Below are 17598 nucleotides of genomic sequence, written 5' to 3'. Positions count from 1 at the left end.
TGCTAGAATCCCGATGGCCTTGTATGTATTTTAGTATGCTGATCTGCTGACGCCGAGAGCTTACCGATCTGCATTATTTCATTTACGTGTGAATGCTTCTCTTTTCATCATTCCTTGCATAGACAGGCATAGTGTATTCCAACGAGGCGCAGACAGTGGGAAATATACGATTGATTTCTTGAGTGCTCTTACAAAAAGCTTCTCCTGGACGTTCTAGGGCACATAGACTACTCTACCCTTGGCCTTCAACGATGCGTCATTCCAAGTCTCTTCGATGTCCTTGAGCTGCACAGACCAAGCGGGGGTCAGCTTCCAGCTAGCCACCGTCGGAACCATTGTGTGAAGCTCCTTCATTAGCGCCGATATACTCCAAGAACCTGCTCCCGCTCCCCGGATAGTTAAGTCGAAGGACCGGAGGAGACGGGAAGGGATTTGGGGAGTCTGCTGAGAAAGACCCCCGATTTGGACGTACTGTACCGGCTGCTTGACCCGGCTCAACGATGTAAGTAGATGCACAGTCGCGTCACCATAAACGTAATCCAAGATAACATCAACGTTATGGATTTTGGAAAAGTTAGTTTCGGTTACAGGATCTTGGAGCACGATATAATCATCGAGGCCGTCAACGTCGGCTAAAGTCGCGCTGTTCCGCGCGATACCGATGACTTTGCCAGCTCCCAACGCCTTAGCCGAATGTACGGCCAAGCGACCACTAGCACTCGTCGCACCAATGATGACTGCAGTAAAGTCCTTTGGTAGGTTGGTAGTACGATGAGTGATCGCCATCCAACTGCTCATGGCAGGATTTAGGTTCGCAGCGAATGATATTGGATCGACAAGATCAGTTAACGGATAGACGTTAGACTTATCAATGTTGATACGTTCTACAAACGTACCGCCGTTCATAGTAAAGGCATAGTAGAGCTTGCCTGTAGACTCGTCTTTGCCGACACAGTCGATACCGAGGGTGTGAGGAAGCACCCTGGCTGAGTAGTGGGCTCCTGAGGCGCGGGTGCGAACTACTTGGTGAACCCCAGCAGCCAAGACGCGGAGTTGGACTTGGCTATCTGATGGTGTAGGTGGATTGTCAACCGAGACATACCGTGGCCCTTGGGTCCAAGACTGAACTTGTGCTGAATGCATGTTTTATTATTGACTTGCTGACTGACTTATTTATTTGCCTCTTCTCTTGATTTTTCTTTGATTTTTTCAACACGGTTATTTTGCAAATATTATATATTAGATACTTATTTATATATTATATAACTAACTAGAATGTTTGTAAGCCAAGTGGATTTAAAGAATAAAACTCGCGCGTATTTCGCTTTATCGCCGCTCATAATCCGAAAGCGGGTATAATATTATATCAGGCCACTCGAGACTTATGCGTCTGCCTACATAGGTACCTAGGTAAGTTAGAAACGAATAGGAACATTACATACTGCGTAGCCACAGGGGTTATATGAAACACCCTGTTGGCTGATGACCGGGTTTTGTATGTATGCTCCTTAAAGAATCCTCTTAGTTATACATAGGAAATACTACACGCAATGAGAGAAATGGTAATTTTTCTATCTTATTGCTCGGTATCCGTAGTTGGAGATAAAATGTTGAAAGTTACGAATTGGCTTGTCTTGTAATTAACTGTGTAAATGGTTTACGGATATCTCGAAAACGCTTTATTATAATTAGATAATTATAGTTAGAAGTAGGAGGACTCTCAGTTGCAAGTTGACTTCTCATAGACTTTATCTTTAAGCTGACTTCCGAGTATCTAAACCACCAAATCAATAGAATCATGATCGGTTTCACTAGCCTCAAGATCTTCATCTCTCCGCAACGGGGAAGAAACATGGGTTATACCTAGCTCTACCGCTACCAGCTTACAGGTAGTTTAGCTGAAAATCCTCCGGTCTAGTTCAAGGCACACTCGGACCCTTTCCGGCAGCCTGAGTTGCAAACAGATAAGTATAGATGGATAATGATGTAGACCTACTCCGTCCGTGCCGTGGTCTTGCAGCAACGCTGTAACTGAGGATTCGATAATGGCGTTTATAGATATGAAGACTGGAAGGTCTTCCATTTAAAGGTATATAAGTGTGTGTAAAAGAATTGATGTAGGCTATGAAATGGGACGAGGAGGCGAGGTTATAGTGCATAGTGCATAAAAGGATGGGACAAAAAAGAGAAACATAGCCCCCAAAAAATACATGCATGCATAAGTGTAAATCCTTAGGTTAGGTACCTAACCTACCTAAGGAATGAAAAGACGGGGAACGTCATAGGCTTCTATTTTTTGACGTTACGCTGCAGCCCTGCAACTGTGCCCGATTAAATATGTAGTTATGTATTATTAAGATAATGTTCCTTCTACATGTAGCGTTGCAGATGTATGTATAAAAAGGGGCGCAGCAACAGCGGGAAAGTATCCACTTAAACTAAATGTACTAACAAATGTACTAATGAATAGCTGATCCCCTTTATCTAAAAAAGGTTTACCTGTTGCATGACCCCTAAAAAGTCCCTAATGTCTAAAGGTCCTTAAGGTCCCAGACCAATTGCTCCAACTGCTCCAACTGCTCCAACTAACTGCTATTTCCAATTCGCCTCCGCAATTTCAACGCGAGTAACACTTATACAACTACATGTACAACATCCCGAGCTGCGGTGTCTCGTCTAGCATCATCGCATCGCATTATATCGCATCGCATCGCAGCCTTATTAGGTCGAATCGGAGGATAACGAGTAAATACCTAACGTAATTGGAAAATAATTATAATACTTTTATTAGAAAGTATTTTAATTAAGACGAGAACAAGAGAAGAAGAAACAAGACGAAAAATATAATAAATAAAGAAAGAGGAGGAAAGAAGAAAGGAAAAAAAAGAAGAAAAAGAAGCCTTAAGACGTGACGACGTCAATAATAACAAGTATCGTCAACTATGTCGACAACAACACCTCGAAGTCGAAGCCCACTGACACCGGTCAGCACACGCAGTTCATCATCTTCGGATCACGTAGCGATACAAATATATAGCTGCCCTTGCGAAAAATGCGAAATTCACCACACCAACTATAATAACTCCAATGGTAGCACCAGCAGTAATAGTCATAACAGCAATAAGGCTAGTGAGAGCAATACGACGCGCTTCGATGTTCCCTTAATTGCTATCCCGCGACTTTTCACGGCATTACTAGGCCTGGCGACGGTGATTCGAGTGCATACAGCTATCGATGCCGGGTGGTGGCCGTGGGAAAATAAAGTGTTATTCTCGTTATGTTGGTTAGCACTGTTTTGGAATCTAGCACATGGTTTGTGTAGTATCCTAGGATACGCGTACTGGCCATCGCCGCGGCGTACCGTCGGCTTACCCCCAGTTACCCTCGCCGTTAACGGGAGGACTATCGTATCCTTCGGCGGCCCTGATGAGGATGAGGGCATCCGAAGGCGTCGCGCTAAGAGGTTGCAATTTACTATAGTCGATATCCTACTCGCCGGGCCAACGCTCGGGTTTCTGATATACTCGGCGCATATCATGTATCCTTGGTGGGGATCTAGGTATGTCGGCTTATGGCCGCCGACGATAGGGTTGATTGCTTCCCTCGTGTAAGTATAGGCTATGGAATTACTCGACTACTTAGGCTAATAATATGGGAACAGTTCTTCCCAATTCCTCACCGCGTTTCTCCAGCTGTTCCAATTCTTCGAGGCCAAGGTTGTCGGCGTGCAATTGACGATGCAAGACATATATGAGAAGGACGACTCCGCGGGCCGATTGCAATTATAGGGCGCATGGGCGAGCAGGCAAAATATGTGTCTATTATTCTTTTCTTTCCAAAGCAGAGCGGAGCAAAGCAAGGCGAAGCACAACAAAAATACGATCGTTTTTTGTAATAAACATTTAGGAGCGGCATTGGGTGTTCCAAAAGATACCAAGCAAAGCAAAGGGCGGCATTGCGCATATACTCTACCACATAGTCAGTTGGCAATAGGCCTTGATGATACCACAAAGGAGATAGAAATATATCATCTCTCAATTCACCGCGTTGTCGGCTTTACAATCTCCTTTTGACAGTATGAGGCTTCTCTGTTAATGAGAACCTGGACAACAATTCGGAATTATACGAGTTAAAATAACCATAGCGTAAGATATCGAATGGTGAGTTGCTTCTATGACAGCGATTTGTAGTTTCTTGACTTATATCCCTTTTACACAACACCAATTTAGATGCCATAGGAAGCTACTGATATTTTCTGACCGACCTTTGGCAAATGGTCAATCAGCCAAGACAGCGCGACTCATTAGCGCAGTCAAAAATTTCAGATTCGTCAACCTGTTGTTTCGCGTAGCACCGATGCTCGTGAGCTACGACTAGTTAGCTACCTGGTAGTTTAAGTATGAAGGGCAGGCTAGTGTTGTCCAATTTACCTTAGGTCCGATACTTGGGATACTTAGTGACGGTTATGATTTACTGCTATGTTGCTATATACCTACGTACGTAGTAGATAAATACTGTGATGGTATAGTGTCTAAGTAGTTAAAGTAGTAATATAATACTATGTTTACCTACCTACCTCACAGTAGGTAGACATCTCGTACATTGGGATGATTGGGCACATTAGCTTCGACATAAAGGAACAAACTACCCTTAGCGGCCTCCTGACATAGACAAACTAGTCGTCTGACTGCGGGAACTTAATAGACTATCTACTTTAGGTACCTGACTTATTGTGGACAGCAGTAAGTATTAGTTAAGTACCTATCCAGTAGGTAGTTGGTATATATAGGGCGAGCACTAAAGACTGGAAAGATATGTAGTGTCCATGTCTAACTGAGCGCAGCGCTCTCTATTTATTCATTGATTGCCGTATCTATAGATTACCCAACCATGCTGCTATCCATACCATATTAACAGCTATCGTGAGCAAGTCTCAGTCCTGCTCTAGTTTAGTGATCTTCCTCTCTTGAAAAAATGAACGCCTTGCGTGATGCATATTTACAACATGATAGATATATAAAAAAAGACGTCTGTCTGCCACGGCATGAGTCCCGACGTGTTCGAAAGAAAATACATATAACATCATCTCCATGCACTCATCCGTGGTTGAACGTTTTTCTCGTCCCTACTTCTTTACTCCTTCTTGGTCTTCTTCTCCTTCTTCTTGCCCTTAGGCACGCGCGCGAGCCAGTAGAGGAATAGCGCGCCGAAGATGTTGAACACGATGTATACCCAAAGGATACCAAAGTTGCGCCATCGGTCCTCTGCGAAGTAAACGTTAGTTTTAAATCTTATCGATGAATTATATAATTGAAGAGGATAACTTACCATAAAAGGCGTTGGCACCCGCCAAGTACGTGTTCGTCTCCAAGACTGTGCAGTAACTACAGTTCGACGTACGACCTGCGGTACCATCTTCGATATAACCGCCAGTCGCAAGGACGTAGTTCTGCAGGTATTCGCCACAGTTTTGGCCAGGAAGAGGGTCGAAGTGTACGAATTCGTTGTTGGCGCAATGTACTTCAGTGTTTGCCACCGCCGTTGTTAACATGGCCGACACCAAATATGAAAACGGACTGACGCGATACATGAAAATCCAGAAGCGAGGGAAGCTATCGGGACTAGCAAGGACACCACAGAAGATCAAGCACAAACTGAACATCAGGTTGGCAATGTTACCACCACCCTCAGCCGTTTCAAAAGCAGCGATGATCATATCGGTGAATGTCGAAGTGAAAATAAGGAAAGCCCACAAGAGCAAGAACATCAAAGCACCGCGCTCAGTGGTTTGACCAGCATCCACAGCATTCCTATAAAGTCCCACGGGGTAATACCAGCAGACGAACATGAAGACAGCCATAAGCGTATTCCAGGGAAGCTCAACAATGATTTGCGACAGCATGAAGACCTTCCAGCCATAAACTTTAGACGGACGTTCGCGCACCTCGTAAAGGGATCTTTGAATAACGAAATGCGGCATTGTTTGTTGAACTAGCTGGCCGAAAATGGTCAAAATGTTGAAGATTGCGAACATCTGGTTCTGAAGACCTTGGATTGTGTTGGGAGCTTTGAAGAAGACGAAACCGATAAAGAGTGCCACAAGGATACAGAGAATTGCCTTAGAGTAGATGTATGACGGGGTTCGCCAGTATTGCTGGAATACACGGGATGTGACCTCAAATAGCTGAGTACCAAAGCTGGCAGCATGCTCACGATAGGATTGCGGATCTTCGGTAGGCGTTGGGACATGCTGTGCTCCGTTCTCGAGACTTTGAAGCTCGGCCTGTACATCTTTATATTCGGGACTGTTGCGCCACGTCTGGAACCAGTCGACGTCAGTCTCACTACCTGGAGCAGCACCGATGGCGTCGAGCATCCATTCTGCAGGGTTGGCATCTTCGGGGCAAGCTGGAGCGCCGTTACGTTCGAAATAGCTGGTCAGAGTCTGGGAGTTCTCTCCGATGTCGCCAAAGTAGACAGTCCTTCCGCCCTTGGCAAGGAAGAGCAGACGGTCAAAGCGCTGGAACAACATGGCAGAGGGCTGATGAATGGTACAAAGAATAGCTTGTCCGCTCTTAGTGAGCTTCTCAAGAAGATCCAAAATAGCCCACGAAGTTTGAGAATCAAGACCGGAGGTAGGTTCATCGACAAATAGCAATAGAGGAGGCTTAGCAGCGAGCTCAACACCGATCGTGAGACGTTTACGTTGTTCGACGTTGAGACCCTCGCCCAAGACACCGACGACCGCATCAGCATACTCTTCCATATCCAAAAGCTTAATCACCTCGTCAACGTAGGCAAGCTTCTCAGCACGCGGAACTTCAGCAGGCTGGCGAAGGAGAGCAGAGAAGTTGAGAGCCTCGCGGACGGTAGTAGTTGACAAGTGAAGATCTTGCTGTTGAACATAACCAGTCTTCCTCTGGAAAGAATGATCACGAGGATGACCATCGACCAACATATCACCAGTTATAACACCCATAGTGATACGATCAGCCAAGGTATCAAGGAGGGTTGTCTTTCCAGCACCTGATACACCCATTAGCGCGGTTAGAGTACCAGGTTTAACCCAGCCGTCAACATGATCCAGAATTCGCCTCGGTTCTCCCTTAATCTTGATATCGTAGCAAACGTCCTTCCAGTGGAAAACGCTAGATTGTTCCTGTAGGGCACCACCCTTCTCAGCGGGACCATTGGCACGGCTTGCGTTCGTTGCCGTGGGACCAACACGAGGGCCTTCGCCTTCCTCAATGTCGCCCTTCTTGTCTTTGAATTGGGCAGGCTTGTAACCAAGTCGGAAAACCAACACTTCACCTTTCGACTTCTTCTCAGAGACGAGCTCGGCAGCGGTCATGTAGATGAACAAGAAGAATAACATGAAACCGATCAAAATACCAAAATTTCGCCAACGGTGAGAATTATAGTATTGGAATGCCGAGTTTATGTACGCGTCGCCATTGACAGTTGAGAATCCAGGCAAACTACCAGGAGTACTGCAAGCATGATTAATCGCTTGAACGTCGCCGTATCCTGGAACCATGGGATTTGGTACGTATTGATCACATGTAAATTCGCGATTATGGAATTCGTTTACCATCAGGGACTCGAAAGCATATGCTAAGGGATCCAGGTAGTTGAGCCAGCGGCACCAGTCGAGCATATAGTCGATAGGGATAACGAAACCGGTGAAAATAACGAGGTCGAGGATCAATATCGCGGCTGGCACCATGGCTTGCGATAGAGTACGCGAAGCCGAACCGATCGAACGGAAAATCATACTCATCGTCATTATCGTAAAGAACATGACGAGTAAGTAGAAGAAGAAGGCTCCTGGTTCGCGTCTCAAGTTGGTGATGAAGTACAGAGTCAGATTGAAGACAAGACAGTTGGCAATCTTGTAAGGCATGTCGACAAGCATAGAGGCGACAGCTTCAGCCGAAGGGTGATATAGAGCGTAACGGTTATGTTTTTCAACGATGGGACGTTGCGCATACAGGGTGAGAATCTAGTAATAATTAGTATTTGATAGCTCAGAAGAAAGTATTTCGAAAACATACCTCCAAGGCACTTGAGAAAGCATTCATGAGACAGGCAAAGAACAGAAGAGCACCACGTTGATAGAAGCTCGAGGTGTTCGGTTGCATATTGTAGAACACACTACCAATGATCAGAGCCATGACAAAATTACCAATAAGCGATCCGACTGTTAGACTAGGGTCGCCAATAAGACGTTGCCAGCCACGCCATAGACACAGCATGATTTGTTGCGAAAAGGACATAGTATAGGGGGACTTGGATCGTTGACCCGCAGCTTGTTGGGCCCTCCTTGAAGCACGGAAGGCTTCCGCGTCCGGACCGTTCAGGGGGTGTTCTTGCTTATACTGCTCGATCTCGACCTGTAAGGCCTGGTACGCGGCGCTGTTCTTCCAGGCTGTGGCAAATTCATCCGGTGTTCGCGGAGCCCTACCCTCAAATCCAGGTCGGACAATACGCTCTATCGAACTGGTCATCGAGGTTAAAAAGTCGGGGGTTGTTTGTCTGGCGGGGCACTCGAAGCCCAGGTCAATGAAGTACTGCTTAGCCTCTTCTGCCCGACCAAAGAAGATCTGTCGACCTTCGTATAAGACGAGAGCCTTATCAAAGAAGTCATATGCGGTTTGCGGTGCCTGGTAAATGGAGACACAGGCAGTAGTTCCGAATAGTTCTGTCTGCGTCCGGAGCGTCTTACAGAACTCCACGGCGTTGGCGCTATCCAAACCTCGGGTACTGTTATCCCAACATTGTAACGGCGCTCGGCTGAGTGCAGCTTCGGAGATAGTGACACGCTTACGTTCACCTCCGGATACACCACGCACATATTCGTTACCAACACGAGTGTTCGCAGTATGAGAGATACCAAACATGGCCATGGTGACGTCCCTTAAGTGGTTGCAGTAAGTAGTCCTGTCAACGCCGGGAGGGAGGTGGCGCGGAGCACGAGCAGAGGCTGCGAATGTCAAAGTATCGCCGACAGTCAACATTGGGAAGTGAACGTCGACTTCTGCTGTGTAGATAGCTTCTCCACGGTGATGTTTGTGCATCTCCTCGGAAGTCAGTCCCTGATAGTTGAAGTACGAACCCTCTTCGATATAGATACCGTTAGTCTCGCCGGCAATAGTCTTGAGGAACGTTGAACAACCTGAACCCGGAGGTCCAAGCACAACCAACATTTCCCCCTTATGGACAACACCGTCAAAGTTGCGTAGGATATCGATTTTCGTCTGACCTTTCCCAAGAGCTTTGCGAATAAGTCCCGCCCCTTCTAACCAGATATTAGCGACATCTTTCTGGTAATCTGTCGCGGCTCCAAAACCGTGAACGTTAAGGTTCTGGAAAGCAACACCCGCAGTCCGGAATTGCATGCCCTCATGATCGGCCATCCGAACGACGGCCTTAGCCCAGGCGCGCGCATTAAAATGAGGGGAGTGAGGATTCGTAGGTGAATCCTCGGAGCTGTCTAGATAAGGGTTGTTCCCGGCGACTCCAGTAACATTCGATTGGGTAGTATATCTGCGAGCGAGGTCATGTACTATAGACTCGCGTCGGTCTAGCTCGGAATCATCTTCCACCTGAGTCGCAATGCTCGAGTCTGCTGTGACATCCTTTTCGACATCATGACGCGATGTCGACGCCCCCTTCTCCTCCTCAATTTCTTGCTGGTGCACACTTGACATTGGAGGTACTCCTGATGTTTGGGCCGTGCGGTCGTAGTTGGTAAAGGGGTTGCCCACGAAGGACATATTCAAGATTGTGGCCGAAGTCCACCAACACAATTACGAGTCGTCCTCCCAATAGTAGATACCTGTTTCTAGATGCTTTCCTCTTTAAGTCGTGATAAGATTGATTTAGCTATAAGATATGTGATAATGGCACGGGTTATAGCACAAGTTTAGCTAGAGGGGGTAATTATAACGGAGATAAGATTATGTAGGGTAAAAATAATGAGGTTTAAAAAAAGAATTAACGACCTTTCCGTCCCGTTATAAAGTATTAAGCCGGGGGTAATGGAGAGGCGTCGTGGAGGAAATAAGGAGAGTAAGAAGAAAGAGGTTCGACTAGATTAGCCAACACTCGCTGGACTAAAACTAGGAAGAGAAGTAAATTGATAAACAGGATGGAGGGAGGTTTTAATATTATTCGCCTCGTTTTCGTATTTTTTCAGGGTCTTTTCTACCCGTCTTGTTCCAGCTAATACATACTACCAGTATTATGTCTAATAGTACATAGTAATAGTACATAGTACACTACATAGTACACTAAACTTTCCATGTGGCTCCATGGGTACCAAATCTTACCGAGCTTATGCTATAGAAGGTAACTATGCTAACTACGGTAGGCCGAACCAGGCAGACCAGGGGGCAATGCGGACTCTTCGTGAAATGCGAATACCTAATAATGATTCATAATGGTGTATATAAGCGCATTTATGCAAATTTTATGCTGCCTGACTCAATTTTAACTAGTGGGATTAAGGATGTGAGCTTAATTTTTTAGTGTCTGATACCGATAGAGTACATTATTAAACTAATATCGATGCTACATAGATTAGGTACTATATAAGTACCCTCGTCTCCGTCTCCGTTGCTCCACCGTCCCCAGACGGTCTTTATCTCGGACCCCGTCATTTGCCGGTCAACGGGGGATTATCAACACCGCAATACTACCTAACATACTAAATTACCCATTATCTTTGATACATACCTAAGAGCTGAAATGCACAAATTCAATCTAGACTTGGGGTACTCGGGTACTTATTCATACAGCTGATGTAACATGCTTTCATACATAAATTCCTGACTACCGGCTTTGTCGCGATAGCAATACATATTTAATATGTTCTCAGCCTTTTTGCCTTTCTCTGCTTATAGCAGCCACAGAGTCATTTTATAGTAAGACAAACCAATCATTCTTTATTATCAACTCCGTATTATATCATCACATCATATCATATCATCATATCAGTTCCAAAGCTACCTGCTTGACGGTTATGTAACTACATTTAAATTATATCATACCTGTTATCCGGATGTATGTTGCATTTAATGATCTAGTGTAAATGGCTTTGTTTACTTAGGTATGTATTAAAAACATTGAAATGCCTACTATATTTTTGATACAAACATACTTACCTGGTAATCAATCGACTTGATAAAAACTACGATTCGATCTTATCAGCGGGTATGATCTATCAAAGTATTCGTTTGGCACCGCGCTAAAAAAAAAAAAAAAAAAAAAAAGGAGACCGAACCGAGAAAGCTCGGATACATATGACTTATGCATCTATATTACATATAAGTGGGCTACCAAGAGTTATATTTTGTGAAAATCTTAAAACGTAAGCTTTAACCAATAAGATGGTTTTCATTCGTCTCTTTCGCTCAAACTAGTAAGTAGTCCGGCGACTTATTGACCCAACCATCAAATCCGGCCGATGCAATTAGGCAGGCAGGCAGGCAGGCAAGCCGCAAAAAAACGATTTGAGAATATTAAGGAGCCGCACACCTCCCGAATAAATATTCGGGGTCTTCCAACTCTCCGACAGCCCGTAACCATAAAATCCGACACTCCTCATCTACCCTTCAACATCAGCACCCTACCAGCCTACCGAAATACATTCTTAAATAATATGTAGTGTATGTAAAGACGTATACTGGAACATTCCAGATTATATACATAAATAGTTCAATTACCTAGCATATGTTAGCCAAGCCAAGTCATGACGACATCCCATCAATTAATCTACTGTGGTACATAATATTATTTATCTCCGATAGATCTGAAGATCTCGGTGCGCTTCGGAGTCCCTCATATATCCGCACCCCGAAACTGCATTACTCTAAGTTACAAGATGTAAACTAGCTTTATTAAATCGTCTTTTGAAACTATCGCCAACGTTACGGAAGTATTCGAAAACACTCCAGAAATCATGTCATAGCTCAAGATCTTACTGAGGATCACACGTAGATGTATGTATATATGTGTAAGTACTTGGATAGTATGATTCAAGATTATCTCACAGCTGCATGCCCAGCACTGAGCAAGATTCACAACCAACAAAAAACCCGACAATCCTATTTTCTAGTACTGTACAAGGGGGTTTAAATGATTTGGGAAAGATGACCGACTTATATCTGTGTATCGTCCGCGAATCGGCTTTGATACCTCGTAATCGGTGCCTCGTACTCGGTACTCACTACCGGGTGTCTTGGTCCCAATAATATTGCGCTTATGCATATGGCAAGGGTTGTAGCGCATCCGTGTTGTTGGGAATCCTACATCAGACAGAATAATGCCAGTATCAACTAGATAACTATACTATGTATAATTGTCAGGTTCTATCCAATTCAGCGTTGCCCCCGAACCTATGCCTCGTAGCAGTATGTTCATACGCGCCATCAATAGATTCCTTACTTTGCTGATGCGATAAGATGTTCCGTCCTTCCGAAAGCTAATGATCGTCAGCAACGAATAACGGGGTGAGGTAACTAAGTAGTTGATCCTGGTCCTGTTTATACGCGCCGTGTTGGTTGGTCGAGTTGGCATGTGAAGTCAATCCGTCGAAATTCGACTTGGTCTCCTAAGAGCACTGCAGATCAGGATTCTTCTGGTTTTTTAAGAGTTCCATAGGTCTACAAAAGTTATGAATCGAATTATAGAGAGTTCCAACGAATCGATCCTACTACTATTACAGAACTACTAGTTTTACTGCTGCTTTGATTACTTAGGACTTTATCCTGGAAAAAAAAAACCTTTCTTTACAAGCTTCAAGTGGCTTTAATACGTATCCACCATATGCACACATGCATAGCTAATCTTATTATCGTAGGGGCCTATTCTTATGGGGGGAGGATTATGTAGAGAAGCCACATTCATGGCTAAGCGGCGCATTCCCACGACCATAACGTCGGGACGCATTTATTTGCCTTAGGGCACTACCAGAAATAGTACGCTTTACGAGAAGAAAAGAGCTGAGAAGTGATAATGTAATATGCCCTCTGTCCCATACCACTCACCTAACGATCTTGGTATACCTAGCAAATAGGACAGGTATTTTCGCTTATGGGGGTTCGGATGCCCCTTTTCGTTAGCGCAGATGTTTGCTTAAGATGATTAGGAGCACTACTCCTTATCATCATTTGTAAAATAGCAGTAGACTAGGTGACGCGTTTCTCCTTGATGTGTGGATCGATATCCAATATACAATGATCTTTTCCTTATCCCTATGTACGTAAAATGTAGAGCGGGAAAACATGTACATGTAGCCCGAGCTAATGACGCCCATTATGATAATGGTACTTAATACCAGAATTATATCGGTCCGTCTTATCTCGAGAGAGATCTACATGGTAGTAATATTTCGAATCATAATTCGGGATCCCGGATGTTCTGTCGGACACGAAGACTGGTCGAACTATACTAAGACCAAGAATCCCCATCGCGCCAAAGGGGTGCTAACAAAATTTACTACTTCGGGGTTCACTCTACACCGTAACACCGGAGAACTTATTCAGCTCCAAGCCAAGGTAAATGTAGATAGGCCTAAGCTTGTACGAATTATGCTGTCTGGCCCCAGTTGGGAAATCCTAAAGATGGCAAATTTAACCACTATACACTCTCCGTAAGTCGCAATTGTAAGGATGTTAATACGTAAGTACCTAACGAAACCTTTCCTAAAGATAACTTCGCTTCTTATCACCCTAGCTTACTTTTAATTCATGCAGAGGGCTTTATTCATATCAATAAATCATTACAAATACATAGGAATCGTGGCCTAGAACAAGACCACGTTGGTGATCGGCAGGTATTTTTCGAGTAATGTAGCGGAGTGCTATAATCCCCGTCGTACCGGGAAACCTATATCTATAGACCTGGGTATGTGTCGGTGAAGATAAACTACGGGCTGCCGTGGTGGAGTCAAGCGTTGATGAGATAGGGGTAAAAGGGAATTTGAGGTGACGTATACGAAGAGGACTGCTTTAGTTTTACCAAAGTAAAGCTTTGTGGTTTATTTTTGATGTAGAGTGAACTAGTTCTTTGCAAATAGAAGTAGAAGTTTGTGATCATATTTTTCTTATACCACCTTGAGAAACATCTCAAACGTAAAAAGAACTCATAATAAAGATATAGGTACCTATACTCATGATATTCATCTGATTAAATCAAGATTGTCTCATCAGCCATTCGGAGACTAAATTGCTGATCGTTAGGCTCGATGTATGTATGTAGCTGATGGTGGTATTCTAGCGAAGCTAAGAGAGCATTCACTCACCGGGTCTTCGTCACTGGACTTAAACAACTCAGACACGTCACCTAGAAGATCCCGACTATCTCAATAGGTATTTGTCCGTCAGGCATTTATATTCAAATATCTTCCGGGTTTTCCTGTTTCCGAGCTGCAATATAAAGGTAAGTTAGGTTAGGTACCTACCTAGTTAAATTAAATAGTCACAACTCTGAGATACCTGTATGCATTATTAATAGATTTCGACGAGTCCATAATATATCGTACTCCATTTGACCCCTTTTGATAGGTAGGTATATAGTATAGCCCTCATAGAATCCCGTTAATTTTGTCACTTCGACCTAATACTTGGCTTCTTCTCAGACTGCTATCTCATATGTACCTCTTATGAGCCATTGTATGAAGTGAATTTAATATCGTTAGTCACATTGAGTGGTTTTTATCTCTAGTAATCGATGAGCGATGCAATTATACCAATCTAAGAGACATAGGCAATTTTCTCTACGTTATTTGCTTGAAGGTGCACGTAGATATTGCCTTTCTACTAGACCTTCTGCCTTGAGTAGCTGACAGCAGAGGCTACTACTAGGAGTAATAGTATGTGAAGACTTTGATTTTTTAAAGGCTAATGTAGTAATATAAAATAACATTATGTGCCCTTTACTGGGAAACTCTTTGAATGTTACTACGACTTGGTTTTAGATATTAGACCTATAAGCGCCTGTTTATCAGGCTTCCCGCTTGGGGCTATTGGGACCGAATCTATTGCTACAAAGGTCACCGGAACCGCGGCGGGACTGACTTTCTCCTTGACCAACTCCCGAAGAGAACTAAGATCAGAGACACGACCCTTAACCATTTTAATAAATGCGACAGCGGCCTCGCCCGTGTTATTGTCCGGAATACTTACGACATACGCGGCGTCTACATCTGGGTGAGATAAAAGCGCGTGCTCGATCGCGCCGACGTAGTATACATCGGCGTTAATGATAACAATTTCCCGCGCCCGTCCTGTTAGATATAAAAAGCCCCGGCTGTCAAGTAAGCCCAAATCTCGCGTCCATATCCAGCCACTAGAGTCGAGGACGGATAACGACTCTTCGTTCGTATAGCCATTGAATGCGCCGAGACTGCGTACCCACACATGTCCGACCGTATTAAGGGGGAGCGAAGCCCCGATATCATCCCGTATTTGAATCTGAACACCTGTAAAGGGTCGACCGACGGCATTTATGGCATCAGGGTACATTGCGATGTCAGCCGCGGAGAGTAGACACACTAATCCCGTCTCCGACATACCATAACCGTTAAATACAACGTCCCCAAGAGTTTGTATCGCAGCACGTAGCTTCTGCGCTGGCAGCGGTGAACCAGAAACAACTACGGAGCGGAGATAGCTTAAATCGAAATTTGACGCGTCCGAATTAATAAGTTCAAGAACGTGGTATAGCCGCGGTACGGTGAAAAGCACAGCGGAAATTCGAAGATCACACAGGACTTGAGGGAACCTGAGAAGCGGCAAAGGCGTGGTAGGTATCACTGCCGTCCCGCCACTGGTGAGGCATAGGCCGAGGTGCTCGAACATGACGGTGCTAGCGAGCGTGCCGAATAGAAGAAAACGGCCATATCTCGAGGCCATCAGTTCCGTATCTGAGTCCCAGGCGGAGCGTTGCCACGCCCAGGACGCGGTCAGCGCTGCGTAAGTGCACTCGACACCCTTCGGTCCACCTGTAGTCCCGCTGGTAAATAGGACCAGAGCAGTGTCTTCTAGACATCCCTGTGGTGTTAGTGTACTGGTATCCCCTAGTAAGTTTTCCAGTTTGACCACGGCTGGTTTTACCGGCGGCGAAGACTCGATCTCGGCACAAGTGTATTCGTCAACTATTAGGAGTTTCGCATCGGCAACAATGACGGGTAGTTGTATCTTATCGATCCCGGGTTTTAGACTGATAACCCGGAGACCTAAGACGTGTGCTGCTATTTGTACAGCGAAGCCATTTGGTGTAACGCCTGTGTATATTGCGATACTATTGCTAGGACTAAGGCTGGCTTCAGCAGCACGTAGCCCACTAACATAACGAGCAACGAGACCTAGGATTTCGCCTCGCCCGAACACGCGCGAGCCATACTCAAAAGCTGGCACGTCTGGTGCGTCCCCAAAAGCCTTTAGCAAGGAGTATGGGAAGGGAAATGTCATGATGCCTACCGGGTCACAGCGTGGTTCTAACTACAAAAGGAGGTAGACTTGTTGGTAGGTGGATAAGGTTGTAGATAGGGTCGTAACGCACCGACAGCGGCAGTCATGTCTTACTTACATAGGAGATTCCGTCACCTACCTAGGCGAACTGCAGAACAGGGAGCCATGGTCTAGATTTACTAGTGTGTATATAGTTGTTGAGATTCAAAGGAATAACGTGGCGTTTGTAAGCACTTACTTAACTTGCTCTAGGTTGGGACTGATGATTCATACTTTGGTTCTCTTATGACAACAGGTTTTCTAGTTGCAGTCTCCTGACGCTGATCGAAATAAGTAGTTTTGAAGACTGACGTAGAGGTTATGTTTCGCTTTAACTATCTAGAATTCTCCGATGTCCTCTAGGCTATCCCGTCCTTTGAAGTATATAGATCATGTTGACATTTCATGTCCTCATCTGATTAGCAATGGGCAGACCCCGCTTTCCTTAAGCGCTTCCTTGGAGGGTGAGCTCATGCATGCATTCATTCACATAGTCTTGCATATCCTAGCCAACATTACGGTTTGGGAAATATCGTGTAAACTAGCCCAGGAATTAACAGTCTCTGGACGTATGTGGAACGGAATGATAGGTCCCGGTATTTATCAATAAATAGAATCTTGATTAAAGTAATCGAGACCGATGTAAGAGCTTTAATGAGATTGAGGTTGATAATGAGCTGGGGAGGATTTCAAACAGTTTGTAATCCGCACCTAAAGAGGCAGCTCATATAGTTGCACCGAACCGAACCAAAGTATCTTCTCCTGCATATGAGGATTGGCTAGAAGAGGGTTTGAGCAGGGAATGACTACATATTTACGGGCGACTAATGCATAACAGCGTGATATCAGGCGTAGCATAATCCGGGGATTAACAGAGGAGCGGAGTCTGTCTCACTCATTGGCTAATCTCCTATCGAGTGCCCTGTTATAGTCTATCTAGGGAAGACGAGCAAGATGAAATACTCCGCATCCCATGTAAGGTATGTATATAGAGAATGTGACTCTAGCATCATGGGGGACGGAGTATAGGTTCTAAGGGCTTAACTCGAGCCTAGGCCGCTTATATCAAAAAGTCCTAGGACCT

At 44.8% G+C, this 17598-nt stretch overlaps 4 protein-coding genes across 4 annotated transcripts; 1 reads left to right on the top strand and 3 right to left on the bottom strand.

Annotated features, from left to right (window-relative positions):
* Nucleotides 1-213: 213 nt before the first annotated feature.
* On the bottom strand, nt 214-1143 carry GL218_00973 (putative alcohol dehydrogenase protein; the record flags this gene model as incomplete). The annotated part of the gene is made up of 1 exon (XM_033577420.1): nt 214-1143. One exon carries the CDS (start codon nt 1141-1143, stop codon nt 214-216), a length of 930 nt encoding a protein of 309 aa, XP_033437720.1.
* Nucleotides 1144-2942: 1799 nt separating this feature from the next.
* GL218_00972 (uncharacterized protein) lies at nt 2943-3788 on the top strand (the record flags this gene model as incomplete). Its single annotated transcript, XM_033577419.1, has 2 exons — nt 2943-3607; nt 3662-3788. The coding sequence occupies 2 exons, from the start codon at nt 2943-2945 to the stop codon at nt 3786-3788; spliced, it is 792 nt and encodes a 263-aa protein (XP_033439293.1).
* Nucleotides 3789-5133: 1345 nt separating this feature from the next.
* On the bottom strand, nt 5134-9776 carry GL218_00971 (Multidrug resistance protein CDR1; the record flags this gene model as incomplete). The annotated part of the gene is made up of 3 exons (XM_033577418.1): nt 5134-5264; nt 5329-8002; nt 8055-9776. The coding sequence occupies 3 exons, from the start codon at nt 9774-9776 to the stop codon at nt 5134-5136; spliced, it is 4527 nt and encodes a 1508-aa protein (XP_033439292.1).
* A 5187-nt stretch (nt 9777-14963) lies between these two features.
* GL218_00970 (8-demethylnovobiocic acid synthase) lies at nt 14964-16475 on the bottom strand (the record flags this gene model as incomplete). The annotated part of the gene is made up of 1 exon (XM_033577417.1): nt 14964-16475. One exon carries the CDS (start codon nt 16473-16475, stop codon nt 14964-14966), a length of 1512 nt encoding a protein of 503 aa, XP_033439291.1.
* Nucleotides 16476-17598: the final 1123 nt, after the last annotated feature.

This window comes from Daldinia childiae (genome assembly GCF_008694065.1).
Source record: "Daldinia childiae strain JS-1345 chromosome Unknown Scaffold2, whole genome shotgun sequence".
Lineage (NCBI taxonomy): Eukaryota > Fungi > Ascomycota > Sordariomycetes > Xylariales > Hypoxylaceae > Daldinia > Daldinia childiae.
Note: the sequence above shows the minus strand (reverse complement) of the source record. Positions and strands in the feature narration are given on the sequence as shown.